Source organism: Melospiza georgiana, chromosome 8 (genome assembly GCF_028018845.1).
Source record: "Melospiza georgiana isolate bMelGeo1 chromosome 8, bMelGeo1.pri, whole genome shotgun sequence".
Taxonomy (NCBI): domain Eukaryota; kingdom Metazoa; phylum Chordata; class Aves; order Passeriformes; family Passerellidae; genus Melospiza; species Melospiza georgiana.
The window spans coordinates 20,765,750-20,784,004 of NC_080437.1; the positions used below are offsets into that span (position 1 = coordinate 20,765,750).

Sequence of the window (18,255 nt, forward strand, 5' to 3'; positions counted from 1 at the left end):
CAGGAGGTTAGATCAAATTGTGAGTCTCCAATTCAAGAACCTTTTAGAAAACTGCTGCTCACAGTCGTTTCCCACAGACACTTTTGGCTCAGTGACTTATCATTAATACGGTGATTCCTTCCCCTGTAACTTATATAAACAGTGATTTTGTGTAATGTCTTGATATTTTAGCAGTATATTTTCTGCTCAGTATGTGGTACAGAATGAGGTTATCATCTTATCATCTTTCATGCCAACGAATGTAAGGTTTACTGTAGCTACCACACTTCTCTACAGTATGTCATTTATTTCCTTAGCACTCATTTTAATAACATATTCACTTACAGCATGCTTAAACTCCCAGGCTCGAGTTCTCCCTCCGCATGGAATTCTCCTGCCTGCTGTCATTTTCCTCACAAAATATCTCATTAAGTAATATTTTGGAATTTAGTATCCATAAATAAACTGGTCAGGTCGAGCTGTCCTATATAAATGGGAAACAGAAAATTTTCAGGAATTTAATATTATTTTATGAATATTTCTTCCCTTTGCAGTCATTCAGAATCCCTAAATACAGAGCCCCAGGTGCCCTTTAACTGAAGGAGAAGGTTAAAGGAGAGAAAGATGTAGTGATGAGAAGTAACTGCAGCAAAACCCAAACTGCAGTCAGTAAAACTGTATGTCCAGCCTTTCCCAACCTCAGTATTTACTAGTTCATTTGTCATAACACTTATCCACTTTTGCCAGTAGCCTTTGCAATGAAGAAAGCAATGGCCAAGTGGACACTATTTCTTTCTAGCTGACAAATCCTCACTCTAATGACCTTTGAATCTCCTGGGTCTTGCTCAGACCTGCCAGGCTGTGCTTCCACAGGGGTGGCTTTTTTCATCTTGCACCAGTAACATTTTAATCCAACTCCAGGAGTCCATACTCCCCATCTAAGGTGTCACCAGGTCTACCTTTGTAAAGGCAGCTGCAAGCAAGCTTAGACACCACTGGACAGGAAAGCTGGGCAAAGAAAGATGAGCCAGGGCAGTGTGTCCTCTCTGTCTACATGAACACAGGCCTGCCTATGACAAATCTCCACTACCCTGTATTCTTTTTATCAACAACATCCTTCATACTTTTCTTTCTTTTTAAAATCATGCAAAATCTGCAACACTAAATATTTTTTAAATATAGAACTCATTTCAACACAAACTGCTACCACCAACTTCACAGGCATGAAAATATAATCCATCCAACTATATTTTGTACAAAATGAAGCTCTTGCTTTTTCTTGTCAAGAAATGAGTTGCTGGCTCTTTTCCCCTGGGCTTTCTATCTAGAATGACATTTGAGGACAGATTCAGCTATTGCTTTTTCACAAATACCCATTTTTCCAGCTCAATACGTGGTCACAATACTTCAATTGTGACACACAATACCTTGGTAACACCATTTTGTCTGACTCAAAATTTAGAATTACACATTAATGCTAAAACAAAAATACAGCTGATGATAGATATCTCCTCCTCCAAAACCTTTAAAGATAGCAGTATCTAAAGATTATCAAGGATTACAGAACTCTCTTTTATATTCATTTTACAGATGCTACACCACACAAGTGGGATCAGCAGAAAGCAGCCCTCCTTCCCACCTCTCAGTGAGTATATCTTTCTTTTGCCTTTTTTTTTCCTCAGCAACAAGTTGGCAACTCTAGGGTTCTTCTGAGATATGGTGGCATCAAATCTGTGTGGGTAAAAAGTAAAATACCTAAGGTTTATTTCTGTGACTACAGTTTCCAATGATAACAGCTTCATTACCAGGCAGAAAACCTCAAATAATCATTTGAATTTAGGAGCAGAACGTTGGTATCAGTGTGGGCTGAATCACCACAGCTGGACACCTCAGGAAGCTCACTGCAAGCTGCAGGTGCTTGAGAAATTTGACAAGGTCCTCCCTTTATTTCAACAGTAGCAGTGCAGAGGCTTTGTGTTAAATAACAGGTTTTGGAAATGTTAAGATCCCTCTTGTGTTGTTTAATTCATAGACAAATGGTCCACAATGCTATTTCATTTTCTGTTATTTTTTAAAAAATAATATTGTGTTCTGTTAATGACCATATTCATTTTGCAAAAATAGCTTTTTCATATGGGACAATACACTCTTGAGACACAACAATCATTATTGTTGCTAAAAGTGCTTGTGATAAGAAGTGGATCTTCATATGCAGATATTTAGAGTCAAAAGGAAACTGCAGTACATAACAATTCAAAAGTTAAGTCTTTTGAGCCAAAGCTATACCACTTTTAGCATCAAAACATCTTATTAGACTATTAGAGGAAAGCTTTACATCTTTTCAGCAGCTCTTTTGGGTCATGGGTATAAATATTTCCAAGTAATTTATGGCCAGACAAGAAATTCTTTGTTCAGGGATTTAATATTTCAACTGTTTGCTAAATGGCCACTTCTACAGAAAATAAACAAAATTTAACAACCCACAGGGAGAACTGCTTACAGAAAATTATTCTGGCAAATTGTACTGTATATCTGGAATATTTCATGACAATCACATCTTTTCATGGCTTATATTCAAGATGACAGGTTGTAAATTCTGCAATAAGTTTAGATAATAGTGTACACCTCTGTTATCTGTACTTATGCCTTCCATTTTTACCTTCTCATATTTATACTGATTGACAATTTCTGAATGAACACCTGTTATCAGAGGCAAATCTTCCAGGGCACTATTCTTTACTTTGATTTAAAAATTCCTGTGTTTTCTCACATGGGAACAGTCCTCTAGTGAACAGATGCTCCTGCCACAGACTTGGAATTTTTGCAGTTACCTTTTGTGCCCCTCTCTAGAGATCTGCAAACCATATGTTGAAATACGTTGTCCCCAGTCTCCAACACATCTCCTGAAAAGCAAACAGTTTATAAATAAGGTATTTAAAGCTCCTTATTGGTGGCCCAATTTCCCTTGCAGCAGCAATAGGCCATATTTCTGATCACAGATACTTGTATGGTTGACAAGAAATCATTATTTGAATGCCACCAAGGGTGTCAGTATTATTCAGTGGCAAGGGAAGGTGGCACAGCTCCGTGCCAGGTTATTGGGAAGAGATCTCATGATGTGTTTGCCTGGATCTCCAATTACAATCTCTTCCTAAAAGACTGGAGAGTTTTCAACCAAAAATTCAAAAGTAAAAATTTGTGCAGAAATCTGCCTCAAAAATCGTGTTCTTGCAGGCAAGCCTTTGCTGCCAGTTCTGATTTTACCCAGCCTGGTGAATGTCTGAGATACAACAAGCTCTGTCCATTCTCCCTTGGTCCCTGACCCATTTTTCCACCACTATTAATATGTGGCAAGCTTCTGCTTGCCCTTAACCTGCCACATCCTGCAGGACAAGTAATTTCCAGTGTGAGAATAATGTTGCCCTTCATATAGGTCTGCCTCCACTTCCCACAATGTCCTTAAGAGACATAAGAACTGTGCACAAAAATGGATTTTTGTCAGATTACAGACTTTCCCTTGTGGCTACACTTTAAACTTCTACAAACTAAAAAAACTGGGTTTAGTGTTTAACTGTACCAAAATCCCACCCTTTTCCTTGATATATCTCAGGAAAAAACTCTGCTGCCAATTTTCTCCTCAAGACACAATGTACCTCTAAGAATAGACTTCACCCCAGTTTTCCTTAACTTAAAAAAGTTATTTTTGTAATACCCCTCTTGGCTTTGTGTTTTGGTTTGGTTTTTAAACAATCATGACAATTAGCAGTGAAATAGCTATCAGTGATGAAAAAAACTCCCTTCAGTGGTGTCTTGTGCTAGCTCCCATTTGATAGCAAAGGCCATGATAGACAGAAAGAATATGCTCAGTTCTGATTTGATTTCCATGCACATCTCTCTTCTGCACTACTAGAGAATTCATTCTTGTCTGTGCACTACCCAAAAGCCATGTTTATTGTTAGAAGTGAGTCACCACCAGATTTGCATACATGCTAATATGTACAGAACCACACAGATGTAGCAGATAATCTAGATTTCTGTACAAAGCCTTGAATAAACAGCAAGGTACAAAAAGAAAAATCAATGACGCTCACTCTCTAATTTTGCTCTATTCAAACAGAATAAAAACAAATTTTCACTGTGACATATTTAATCCTGGGATGTTTGAAAATGAAAATTTGCAGTAAGAGATTGTTTAAAAAAAATCAGCTGATTTTTGCCTCTTTTCAGTACATATAGGAATATATATATGTACTATTCAATCCTTTAGAAATAGTTGGCTATCCAGTACAACAAGAAAAAGTAAAACTTATAATCTTTCCAGGTGAAAGAAGTTATCCTCACCTTACAGACAGCAGTGACCATTAGAACAGAACGGCAGTGAGCAATGTTTCATGGTATTGTGCTTTGGGCATGCAGAAAGCAGAACCTGTGATTTTGCTCCCCAGTCTTTCTTCTGACAGCTGCACCTCAGCAGACTCAACTATTTGTCAACCTCTTTATTTTCATACAAGACCTACAGTGGCCAGCTTTCTTCAGACTTTCTGGTCCACAGAGGAAGGACCAGATCTGTGTGTTATATATTGAGAGGGAAAAAAAAAGAGGTGTTTTTACATGACAGACAGTGCCATATGTACTTATCAACTGCAGATGAAGCAAGTTTCAAAATTTGCCACAAATATTTCCAATTAAATATTTCAAACTAAACAACAATATCAAATGTAATACTGTGTTTCACTAAAAGGAATAAGATATGTTATATAATTTTCAGGGAGTTTTAGAAATAATTTTCTGAGGAAATTAATTCAGGAAAGTTAAAATATTCCCTGATTAATTTCTGTTCTTCTAGACTCTTTTGTGAGCATGTTACTACTGATATATTAATCTTGTTTAAGTGTACAAAACTACAAAAGCTTTGATATTTCATTTTATGATACTCATCCAGTTCAAGAAAAACACTAAGAAAATATATTTTTATACCAGTGTAATCAGGTTACACTACACATCGTGCCAGTATGATATGCATTTGCATTTTTTTTAATTATATCTGGATATATTTTTGAAAGCTCCCTTCAAAAACAAAGATAAGTGTTTCTAGAATTGCATTTTTGCTGTGATTCTTGAAGCAAATCCAACCTTACTTACAGAAACTATTTTTGTTACTTTGATAGGAAAGAAATCACTTTTTAAATGTCTGCAGAGTGCCCTGCTTGGCAAAAATGTGAATTAATGTTCCCTTACCTCTGACTTATCAGGCTCCTTTGAAATGTCTGGATGAACCCCCAAGAATTAGAGACCCCAAAATCACTTCTGAAAACTCATCCAGCCTTAAACCCTGGTAGGAGCAAACAGAAGATAATTTCAAATGTGGGGGGGAAATGCAACATCCAGTTTCAAGAAAAGGCATTCAGGTAAATGTGGTTTAATCTCAAATCTCCTGCTACTCACTGAACTAGAAGTGCCCATTCATGCCCCTTGAAAAATCACAGGTTGCAGTCCCCTCTGCACGGCCACCTCTGGGTTACCTTGCTTTTCCACACTTTGGGACTCCCTTGCAGTAACACTGCTAAAATGCATCCAGTAGAGAATAACCAATCTATAGATTTTTCTTCTATAGCATCTTTCAACTTCCCAAACTTTGTCAGCCTCTACTGTGCAGACACAAGACACACCCAGGAAACTTCAGATCTTATGCCTTTTTTCCTCTACAAAAGGACAAAACTTCCATTTGTTTTGATATTAAAACTTTTTTCCTGTGTCAAGTTTTCACAAAATAGTCCATCTGCTTTACAAAATATCTTTTATTTGTTAATTCCCACCTGCTTATTGTGCATCTAGCAGTGTGCTCATGAAGCTTAATTTCTCAGCAAAGACATAACAAAACAATACCTGTGGCTAAAATCTGGTTACTCTATGATTAACTGCATCTCTTTCCTGCGCCTGTGACACAGGAAACAATACCCAAGGATGTCACTGAAAGGTGCCCAAAGAAATGGGATCATGGTAATGCAACAAAACCCCCCAGATTAATTTATGCTTTTGGAGTGCGTTCTCAGTGACAGATAAACATTTGCGCTGCCTTGCAGTGCTTAATGCATCCAACTTCCAACTGAACTTCTTCATCTCTGAATTTTGGACCAAAAATTTATATTGTGTATTTTTTACACATAAATAATGAAATGGAGATTGCATAAGTGTTCACCAATAAATTCTCAGCAGAAAAGAAACTACATCAGCTTAAGAAACATTCTTTAAACAGACTGCATTAGGAAAACTACATGGAAAGGAGTAAGACCAAATCTGTTCTTTTTCACTTTAGTTTAGTGTATCAATGCTGTGTCTTTCATAAACTAGACAAGTTATTTATAGGCTCAAAAAGAGTACTGTTGTTTATCAGGCTAAACAATGAAAAAAAATGGCTCTTGTGAGGATGGCTGTTGTGAGCAATTAGCTGCCCTACTTATCTCAAAACTTTCTTCTGCAATATAGACTTTAACTGAAATAACTTCATCACACACTTTTCCTATAGTTCCATTTAGGTTTTTCCTCATTTCTCAGTTATTTCTGTGTGAACATAAATATATTTAACAAAAATCTCATGAGTGGCACTACTGGTGGCTGTCTATGCTTATTCTAGATCCAAAATATATTACAGGCAGGATTTTTTCATAGCTATTTCTGCATATATATTCTATATGGATTTTGTGAATGATCTGAGCCAGGCTGGCAGAACAGACTGCTGCCTTTTCCACCCGTGGCACTGAGACAGAAAAAGTCTTTGTGCCAAAATAAGAAGCTACACAGGATTACTGGCTACCATTAGGTTTAGCAAATTGCTAACAGTTTTCAGGTCATATTATCAGCTGGGGATGTAGGTAGAATTTAGACATCTGGATTCTATTGAAAGTGCCTAAATCTTTATTTAAATTTTGTTCCAAATTCTTCCTCTGAGGAAATTTGAGGTCTGCACAATTCTTAGACATGGGAGGAGGACTCAAGAAGCCAGTGAACTTTTGGGACTGACACATTCTAAGGAGAAGCATAAGTACTCAAACTTGGAATGTGGCAACACAGGCAGGGAGAGAGAGCTGATCCCTGTATATAAAAATCTCAGGACCAACAAAAAGGCCCACTTATTTGCATAGAAATTCTAAATCCTCATCAATTTAATGGAAGCCTGGTGTACTTGTGAATTGTTGGCCAAGATACAGACTGGAAAAGTTCCCAAGAAGTGTTTTATTACTTGTGTGGGTGTGGGGAAAGTGTTATAATTCTTCAACTGTATCTGAGTAGTTATGTTTCTTTATCACTTTCTAAGCCAAAGAACTATTTTTAAATTGAATTAAAAATTGCTACTTATGCAGCTATCTTGTGGATACTCTCCAAAACAGCATTTCTGTAGCTATCTTGGGTCAGAACAGCATGATGAATCAGCATGAAAACACCACCAGTTCAAACACAATTAATTCCCTCCATTTTTTCATTCCCCACTAAGGTGTGGTTTGTATCCATCCCTCATAATTCACTCATAATGTTTTCACACTCTTAAAGGTAAAGAATGTAAAGGAATTGTGATGTGATATAATCTATTTAATTCAGAACCAGAAAAGTGGAGCCTTAAGAGCACAAGAAAAAAATATCCCAACACACCAATAGGAAATTCTTAAAGAAGAATTCAATTCTGTTCAATTATCCCACAAAAGCCTCTGTAGCTCCTACTACATAGCTAATACTCATATCACAGAGGGAGAGAATAGCAGAGGTAATCATTGGCTGAGTATCAAGTTGTCTTGCCTGTTTAATCCTTTAAAAATTTGAAAAGGCAGGAAATACTCTTGTCTCTCCATCATATCTGTTTTAGTTTTGACAGACCTGCCTGTAAGCAGATAGCCTTCCTCCAAAGTGAGGGCTTAAATACGATAGAGATACCAAAATACATGTTCATCTCATGTCCCCCTGACAAAGGTCTGTGAAGATTTTTATGTTGTGGAACCACAGGGAAGATATGATCTGAAGAAAAGCACAATAGTCCAAATCTCTGCAAATTCAGATCTTTGTGGTAATCAAACAACCTTTCCAACCTAGCAGTTCCTTGTGCACCCTGTGCAAAGTTAGATATCCCCATGATAGCACACTAACATCTACTTTGCACCCTTATAGTTTGCACAACTTAGAATAGAAGCAACTTAAAACATACAAGTGCTTGGTGTGTCTCACTAGGAAAAAAATGCAAGTTTTTCCAACAGAATGAAACCAGCCCATTTGTATACCCTATGCTAATATGCTTCTTTCAGGATCTGATATATTCAGCTAAAAACCACATCCACCACTAAGGGCTGTGCAGCAAAATCTCTCTGTGAGCAATAGGCTGCCAGCTGCTGGCATTTCAGGGCTCTCAGTGGCATAAGCTGAGTAGCACATATTTGTGCAAGGGAAACAAATCAAAAAGACTTTTCAATTTACTCATTTTATCCTTCTTGGTAACTCCTCAATGCCTCTGCTTTACTAACTAATTTGTATGTTTAATAAAAGGTATTATTTCTCTTTACAAACCCTGCCTAACAGTTTGTAACAAATTTGGTTCTTTAAGATTAATTCAATAGTAATGTTCTTTCAACTATGTAAATGATTCTCATACCTGCTTCAGGAAGAATCTAGAGATTTAACAAATTTTAAAATAATCAATTTATTTGTTCTCTCTGCACTGCTTACAACAGCCTCATCTTTTACTTCAGGAGAGATGTTACTGGATCACAACAAAAGTTTCCTATAGTGCCCTAAAGAGACAGGTGATTGCACAATTCTTAATTACATTTCAAAAATGTTTCCTTGTCCTGTCTTGGCCCTATTTTCTAAAGAAATGTCTCCCACGTACACTCAGGATTTTCAAGTTTTAAGTACCTCTAAATGCCTCTGAGGATAGTGGCCAGCTTGAAAGACAGTGAATTTCATTCACATTCTCTGCTTCTGCAATTTCTGCTTGAAATTTCCTGGTCCTGTATTTGTATAAGTTGTCCTGAGATAGTAAAACTAGTAAGGGAGGTATCATTGCTAATCTTCTCCTCCTACATAATAAAACATGGAAGTGATTTCACCAAAGCCTTGGAAAAATGGACCTTGTGAAAATGGTCTCTCATGCACTGTATACATTATGATTTGCAGCTCCTGTAGCACAAACAAAACTTAAACTGGACGTATGTGTTCTCAGAGAAAAATTTTCCTCGGTGATCATTCAAGGATTTCCTAACTACACACATGTAAGAACAAATGCCAATATGACAGCACCATCACCATCAAAGCTACACTGGCAACATTTCATCATTCACGTTTGATTTTCATGCTGCCTCCCTGCTTTGCATATTTTGTAGATATGCACTATTCAAAGATTTTTTAATATCCAAAACTAATATTTGGTGGGCTTAGCAGTATTACAGCAGTGTAAGATTAATTACTTTTAAATAGGATTACAAATCATAGAGATTTTTTAATTCTTTATTGCCGAGTAGTAGAGACATTTTGTTAATGAATTGCTGCCTTGTCTCCTTTTATTTATGATACCCACTATCTCAACTATATAATGGATTTGGGTGGCAGAGGTTAAGCATCATAAGTCACAGAATTTTAATTTCAAGTAGGTAGTAGACAACAGTATACTGAATTATGAAGAGATGGTGTTCAATAAACATTCAGTGAAAGAAGTGACAACACGAAGACAAGAGAATAATTCTAGTTTAAATCAGCACTAGCTGGTGAAAATCAGCCATTTACAAGAGGTTATGTTATGCTCTTTCTCAATACAAAGATATATCTCTTGTTAGTATTTTAGGGTGAGAGGGGAGTGGAGGGAGAACTGAGAACAATAAGAGATGTAGTCATCAGTGTCACCAGTTCAGTCAAAGCCCCTGTTCAGCACACAGCAGTGACCTCAAATGTTAAACTAAGAAATAGAAAAGAGCAAGAGCCCAGTGCTACGGTGTCAATCATCACACATCCTTAGGAAAGCTTAATTATGTCAACCTGTTTTCAAAAGGTTGGTAGAAATGGAGATGGAGAGCTCAGAGATGGACATAAGAACTATCAAAGAACAGAAATATTTAATGGAGAGAGAGTGCAAAAATGAAATCACCTATCTTACAAATCGAATAGAAAAGCAGAGAATAACACTGGGAAGGTAGATAAGCCTATTCATATCCTTTTGCAATACAGGAATTAAGTTTAAAAATCAACTTAGATAAATTAAAATTAAGCAAATGTCAATGTAACAGCAATTAAAAAAATCAAACCAACACCAAGAACACAGATCGTCTGATACTGTTAAAGTCTGTATGTGGATTTCATTGCTACAAGATGCTTTGCAACATTCAGCTAACTGCTGGCCAATATTGAAGTCACAAAATAAAAAGTACTAGAACAGAGGATGCTTGTACAGAAATTGAAGTTCTGAAATTAACACAAACTGTGATGCTCCCTGATACGAAACAACCTCCATTTACTGTAGGAATCACTTTTGAAAGATTGTTGCTTTGCAGAAACCTAATATAGGGCTTTCCTTAAAACTTTCTGAAGTAAACAGTCAAGGCTGCTGCTGGCTATCAGAGTTGGTAAACTACTTCTACAATCTAGTTATGAGGTTTTTCAATTTCAGCCAATTGTGTGAAATTTTAATTAAAAATTACTTTCTAGCTGTTAAAATTCTTGGCATAGAATTTAGGCTGTGGAAAAGGGAAGCTACAGGCTGCAACTTACTTTAGAATAGAACCTACATGGAAAAAAGGAATCTGTCAGCCTTCCTCTGTAGAGGACTTGCACAGGCAAATGTGGGCTCTTTGGTATGGGTTTTACATCAGAACCGAACACCTAAGATGTTCTTCTCCAGTGTGTGTGCACCTCCTTGTTGCCCCAGTCACTGTATCTTTTGGAAGAAGCTAAATGCCAACGAGCATAATTGGTTTTTAAGACAGCAGGTGCAAATTTTTAAAAAGCAAACGTTTGAAAGTAAATTTTCCTTCAAACAAAACATTATTTGTCGGAAATGAAATTGACCTATTCTGGGATTAGAATAGAATAAAGATAAAACCTTAGGAAGCTATAATTACTGCACCTTCTCTGGTCTGGTAAAACTCTGCTGAACCCAGGGAGGTTGCACTGTCACTTTGAAAGAACCAGCTCAAATCTACCTGTGGTATAAAGCAGGTTAAAGACACATGTTCCAAATATTAAAGCAGCTGGAAACGCCCTATTTACTTGCATAGAGCCGTGATAAACGGTGACAGTTTAGGTCCGGCTTTGCTTTGACACCCTGGCTCCCGAGTGGCAGCAAGGAGTTACCCGGAGGGACAACCAGGCACCCGGGCAGCAGCTCACCCTGCTCCGGCGGGCTCCTTCCAACAGAGGGGCTGCGGGCCGGCACTCGCCTCGCTCCCTGCTCCGAGCACGGCTCATTTCCAGGGACCCGGAGGAGGAGGCGGGAGAGCGCAGGTGGCCCCGCTCAGTGCGGGTGCCCCAGGCCGGGGCAGGGCTCGGGGCGCCGGGCTCTCTCACCTGTCGATACTTATCACACAGAGGGTCATGATGGAGGCCGTGCAGCACATGACATCCATGGCGATGAAGACGTTGCAGAAGAGGCGCCCGAAGATCCACTCCCCGCCGATAAGGTCGGTGACGCTGACGAAGGGCATGACGGCCAGGGCCACCGAGAGATCGGCCAGGGCCAGCGAGACGATGAGATAGTTGGAGGGCTGCCGCAGCTTCTTCACGAAGCACACGGAGATCACCACCAGGCAGTTGCCGGCGATGGTCAGCAGGGTGATGAGGCAGAGCACGGCCCCGATGAGAACTTTCTCGGCGCTGCCGTAGCTGAGGATCTGCTCCCCGCACTGGGAGTCGTTGGCGGGGAGGGGGCTCGCCGTGGGCAGCGCCGACGGGGGGGGCGACGGGCCGAGCTTGGCCAGGCTGCGCGGGGGCCAGGAGCCGGCGATCATCCTGCCGCCGCCCAGCGCCCGCGGCTCCTCCAGCGCCAGCGGCCGCAGCGGGTTACCGGAGAGGTGGCTGCCGTTGAGGGCGAGCACCATGCTGCCGCGAGCAGCCCATGGAGCCTCGCCGCCCGCTCTCCGGCTGGCCCCGGCGCCGGGATGCTCGGGCTCCTCCTCGGGCGCCCGGCGCCGCCCGCCCCCTCGCAGCCGGCCGAGCGGCCCGCGGGGGCCCAGCCCGCAACTTCCCCCGGGGCAGCCGCGCTCGCCCGCCCGCAGCGCATCCCGGGCGGGCGCGGCGTTATCGCCCCCAGCCCGCGGGCACCGGGGCGGGCGGGGGCTCCCTCCCACCCGCGCCCAGAGCCCGCTCCCGCCCGCGGCTGCTTCTCGAAGGCGACAGGCGACGGGATGGGAACCGCTCCGCCTCCCTCTCCCTCCTGCCCTCTGAGCTGCCGGTGGGGGTGCGCCCCTTCCCCGCAGTCCGGGAGCCGGTTCCTCCTGTGGCTTCTCCTTCGGGGCCGCCCCAAGCGAGGGATACAGAGGATCCCCCTGTATCTGTGTATAAGTGTTATATGCACACAGGTCTCACCCGGGAAGCTGCGGGATGGTGGCCCGGCCGGAGCGGGGTCGGAGCCTCTCGGTTTGCCGGCTCCGGCACAGCCCTGTGACACGTCCCGTGTATGTAAGCACTCCTCTGTGTTTCCAAGCTTGCAGATTCTTCTTCGTAATCAGTTGGTGTGAGTACCATCACCTATAGTTTCTTTTTTATTAATATTTTGATACCCTGATTTACTCAGTGCTCCATGTGTAATTCGTTCTGTAAAGCTAAAACCAACAAACTCCTATTGCTTGAATTACCTGCTTTTCTTGTAGGTTCTCTGGACTCTTAGATACAAGCCAAATTCTGGGACTCACTAGCTTTCTCAATTCATTAAGTCCTATTTTTGCCTCAGAGTGGGGTGAAAATTAACTGTTTGAATTGTGAGTTACACACGGGATGCCAGCAGAAGATCACACCCCTTGATATAGTAACATGCCAGACAGTAAGGACTAAAACCAAGAAAAACACCTGCTCCTGAGTGTCCCTCAGGACATTGTCAACATGGGACAGAAGCCAGGCGAACTAGAAAAGGAGAGGAAATGAAAAGCGTTGGTCTCAAATGTATCAGTAATTGTGAGGTTTAAATGAGGGGAGGTCTTGCAACAATACAGAAAGTTTTATTGAAGTATGCGTGGGACAGGGAAGAACTGTTTGTGTGGCTCAGTAGAAAGGAAGGCTGCAGGATGGCGGCGCATTATACTGACTTTAAAATCTGCTTTGAAGACAAACCTAATAAGTATCCAGTTATTGGGGGGGAAAAACCAAAACCCTCAGCTGACAGTCCTGCAGACTAGTGAAACACAAATCCATAGCAACTGATGCTTCCATACTTGACTCACAGAACACAGATTGAGCACAGGCAGAGCCCCCTGTTGTCAGAAATGCAGGGTTTGGTTGTTCAATTGCTGCCCTTCCCTACCACCCCCAGATCCTGATTTGACTAAGATAATAAAATAAGTAATGATAAACTGCTTCTTGGGCAGCTCCTTGACCATTACCAAGTTGAAAGCATTTTCCTGTTCAGTCAAGTGTTTTCCCACACTGTGTTAGTTGCTTTATTGTGTCCAATCACAACAAAAGCAATGAAAACACAAAATAAAAATCCTTGTTTAACCACCCAAAATGTGTTCATGAACCTTGAGCTTTAGGTGAGTTACCCCACCTGGTAATAAATGAAGTATTTTGTCCTCTTTAGTTAAGCAAATATTCGGAAGAAAAAGGTCTTTAGAAATTGCAAGGATATATCTAAATTAAAACATTAAGGCAAAACTTGGAGAGAGAATGTTTCCTTATTGGTTGGACATATTTTTCAAAAATAGGGTCTGAAGCATAGCTAGGGAGTTAGGAACTTAGTAAATTTTGTTCAAAATAGATTCTTATCACAAAAGCTGGTAAAATTGTACAGTTTAATACTCCCATTAAAAGCAATTTTTCAGTTGCTTAAAATGTCACTAAGGCAGAACAAATTATAATCTGGTGCTTCCTGCAAATGCGTTAACACAGTTCATTAAATCAGTCATTCTTCTTGACAGCTTTTCAATACACTACTGGGATGTGACTCTCTAAATGTTCTCAGTGGATGATACACAGGATCATTTGGTAGGGTAGGGATCACTCCTACCCGTTCCAACGCAAAAGCAGGACTGAACCTTGTCTTTTGTTCTGTATCCTAAATTCCCTTACAGTTCATTCAAAGTTAATCACCTGATTTCTTTCCTTCTCAAAGTTCATGGTACCACTCTTTGAATTTGCTGTTGTGATCTTACCTTTGAAGAAACAAAGCAATTTAAATCAATTTATGTACCATTACAGAAAGGGATTTATGTACTATTGCAGAGATGTGAAAAACCCTGGCAAGACAAAGCAGCTGACACCTCTCTAAAATATGCCCCTTGAAAGCTTTTTACTAGGACACACCTAAAATAACTTCCAGTTTCCCTGAATCTGGTGAGGTGCTTTTTGTGAGGGTTTAGAGGGTTTCACACGGCCAGTGCCTGGAAAAACATAGAAAACAAATCATTCCATGAGATGACATCTATTCTAGGTACTTAAAATAACAACAAAGGAAAGTAGGACTTCATCTTTCCAAGGGTACATCCCATTTTTGTCTTCAGTGATCCTATCTAAAAATTCTAACACATTGTTCCAGACAGAATACAGAAGTGAAACAAATGTCCAATTAGGTGTCAAGAATAACAAGCTGACATTTATTCTTTACCCAAGAAATTACTTTTTCACCTTCCATTAGGCTTCAAAAATATAATCAAATCATTTTTCTGGCTGGGCTTAGTAAAATCCTGTCCTTTGAGTAATTTAGGCTCTCTGTGCATAAAAGCCTCTTAACATTTACATATACCTCTGATTGTGTGCTAAATCCTTTGTCCCCCATTCTTTCTGCTCTTAGTGAAGTTAAACTATTTTGTTAATATTTGATAATGTACTTTATTTACAAATTTCACCTTTGGTATTTTATTATTGTTATATAGAAAAATTTCAGATTATAAAAAGAAAAAAAATGCAAGAGAACTCTTTTACTTTGATTTTTTTCCCTCTCCCAAAGTAGTTAATTTTGTTTAATTTTCTCTGTTTAATTTTTTCTCCTCCTCCAGAAACAGTTCTGATCACATAACATCTTCAGCATTTGTTATTGATACTAAGTGTATATTACAGCAGAGGCCATTGCTATCAAATCTTTGCTGCCATGTTAGTGAGATAAGGTAAGACAGATCATTAAGGCTATACAGTTTCCCAAGCACATTTTGATTTAGTGGGGCCAGACTGTATCTATCAAAATGTTTCTGTTGAAAAACCCAGCATTAAATCCTGGATCCTTCATCCCTCCCTGGAGGACTTTATTCTTACAGTGAGCAGGTCTGTGCAAACTTGGAGGATCCTGACTGAAATGGGTCAAGGAATGCAGTGCAAGAGCTTCAGCAGCAGAGGAGAAAACGCTGACAGCCCAGCATGGTAACACCTTCCCTCACACAGCTGCCTCTAGAAAACAATAGCCCTGCTCCTCTTAGCCTAAAAAGTTGAAGGCACTGCTACATTCCCCTTCTTAAGCCATTCAATACTGTACACATGGCAGGAAGGTAACATGAGTATGCAATGCAACAAATAATAATAATAATAATAATAATAATAATAATAATAATAATAATAATAATAATAATAATAATAATAATAATAATAATAATAATAATAATGGAAACTTTTCTTGTTCTTTTGTTCTTTCTTATTATCCCCTCTTTTGTCCTTCCTTGCCTGAGAGATCTTATCTCCTTAAACTGTTTTCATTTGTCTGACATATATCTTCTTCTCTTCTCTTCTCTTCTCTTCTCTTCTCTTCTCTTCTCTTCTCTTCTCTTCTCTTCTCTTCTCTTCTCTTCTCTTCTCTTCTCTTCTCTTCTCTTCTCTTCTCTTCTCTTCTCTTCTCTTCTCTTCTCTTCTCTTCTCTTCTCTCTTCTCTTTCTCTTCTCCTTTTCTTTTGTTTCTAGAAGTATTACTGAAACATTGATTTTATTCCCAGCATGTACTGTTTAGCAACTAACACTTGTCTAATTTCTAGCAAATATGTTGCAGCTGCACTTTTCTTTGCTGCCTTTTCTTGTCTTTGTGAAGATAAATCATCATCACTCTGTGGCAGGAAAACAGGGAGGTAACTATTCGCATATTTGGCCATTTCTTACCATTGTCAAAATAAATACTTTCATCTGTGCAACTTAAATATGAAATTATGTCTTCCCTTTTTTGAAACCAGCAAATACTAACAACAGCAAGCTGGCATCTGAAAAGAAAATGAACAATTAAGAAGACATTTATGCTTAAAATTCTTTATCACTCAAAATGAGAGCTCCCAACTCTGAAAACTCCATCTGTACCTTTACATTGAGGTTACAAGGTTATGATAAAAGTGACTGTGACATTCATGTTACTGAGTTGCTGAAGTCAATAGTATTAAATAAAATCTTAGCACCCAAAAAGGGCCAAATGCAGAACTAACCTTAACAGTTGCTACCATGGGCTGCCCATTGAAAATGTATTAGAAGAATTGTGACAGTTTCTGCATTAAAATTTACAGAAAGGACTGTCTTGAGGTCTAAGTGTATTGAGGAAGAAACACTTGGAGTGAGGAGATCTGTTTTCACCACGGAGAACTTCAGGACAGCAATGAAACAAAGCATGTTAGAAGCTTGCAGCTGAACAGTGAGGACCATAAGGAAGCTCTCCTCAGACCACTGGGGCGGGCGTAAATAAAAGCAGTAACATCTAAATAATAACATAGAAAAGAATGCTGTGCACTGTTCTGAGTATATGATTCGTGATTCCTGCTGCTAAAAGTGCTTCATACTCGGATTCTTACACCATTACAGCAAATAGAGTTCTGTAGAGCTTCTTCATGAAGATCTGTTTAAATGTCCTCCATTTTAAGCACCTCAAGGAAAGGTTTCTTTTGCTTGTATATTGCCAAACACGAAGGCTGCTTAATCTTCTTTGGTATCTCTGAACAATGCTGCAGTAGGACTGTTCAGAAATAACTGATACATGCTTCTGGATCGCTTTTTACATTCATTAAGACAAATCAAGTTACATCAAACACTGAGCCAAAGAAAACCTGGAATAATATCTCAAGCTGCTCCATTTTCACACACATCCAATAAAAACCTTGGCAATTCCATTCAGATTGTGCTCTTTCTTCAAATGGCTGGCAAAGAAGCAGTATTGGCTGATGTGATGTAACAGGCAAGCAACTTACAGATGCAGATGGACTCAAAGAGAGCTTCTTTACTGAAATATCTTGATCTAATATTGTCAAGAAAAAAATGCTGCCATAGATATGGCGTGAACAACAATGGTTTACCAGCTGGGGGTTTTTACCCCTTTCAGTGTGATGTGGAACTTTCCTGCCATGCAGATGTGGGTGCTGTTTTCTACTGTCCCTCAAAACTGCTTCAACTCCTGGTCCAGTGTGTGCAACCCACAAGTAGCTTCTGTGCTACCACCATCCCAGGTATTTGTAACTCATCAGGCAGGATGTCCAGAAACACGCCAAGAAGGCGCTGTTGTTTCTCAGCCATGCTTTGTTAACCGAATGTTCTCTTTGATAGAAATGAGCCCCAGGTCCCCACAAGCCCTGTGTGCACAACTAGCACAAGCTACATCAGGGTCTGACCCTGTAAGAAGGGATGTTCAGGGTTTGGCAGCAGCCTTGGCCTCGGTTAGAAGCATTTTTGCCATATTAAGAATTCAGGGCTCCAGATTTCCACAGACTTCCCCTGGTGAGCATTTAGCCCAATTTGAAGATAGAGAAAGGGAAGGACCACCTAGTCTGGCCACCTGAAGTTGGACAGGAATTGCAGACCTGCTGTCTTCAGCAGCTGCTCTAAGTCACAAAAACCATCTACTGAGAATTTCCATTTTTATTTTACATATTGTGTGCTATTTATCAGCAGTAGAACAATATTAGTACTTTTTGTGGCAGTGCTACACAGTGAACTTGTATCTGATTATCGGTCTGTGAGAATTCCTCTGTCCTCTTCGGTGTCAGGGCTGTCTTTGACACGGCAGCTCGGGGCGCTGTAGGAAAGAGAATAACTATGAAACCATAAATAGAAAATAATGGATTTGATTTCTATTGGCAACGTTCAGACAGAGCCGAACCAGTTTCACAGGGGATAGATAACACGCCACAGGAGCAGGGCTACCCCG

General features: G+C 40.0%; 1 protein-coding gene and 1 long non-coding RNA gene across 3 annotated transcripts in view; one reads left to right on the top strand and one right to left on the bottom strand.

The window, feature by feature from the left end:
• The window catches only part of HTR7 (5-hydroxytryptamine receptor 7), a 28,719-nt gene extending 16,643 nt beyond the window's left edge, over window positions 1–12,076 (bottom strand). For both annotated transcript variants that reach the window (XR_009114747.1, XM_058029355.1), the window contains exon 1: window positions 11,518–12,076. Coding sequence is in view for 1 of the 2 variants with exons in the window: in XM_058029355.1 (XP_057885338.1) it covers window positions 11,518–12,047 (530 nt within the window). In the remaining variant the exon portion in view is untranslated. The remainder of the gene's footprint in view (window positions 1–11,517) is intronic.
• On the top strand, window positions 11,551–17,286 carry LOC131086368 (uncharacterized). Its single transcript, XR_009114748.1, has 4 exons — window positions 11,551–11,630; window positions 12,528–12,682; window positions 15,156–15,263; window positions 16,628–17,286. It is a non-coding gene; the product is annotated as an uncharacterized LOC131086368 (long non-coding RNA).
• The last annotated feature ends 969 nt before the right edge of the window (window positions 17,287–18,255 follow it).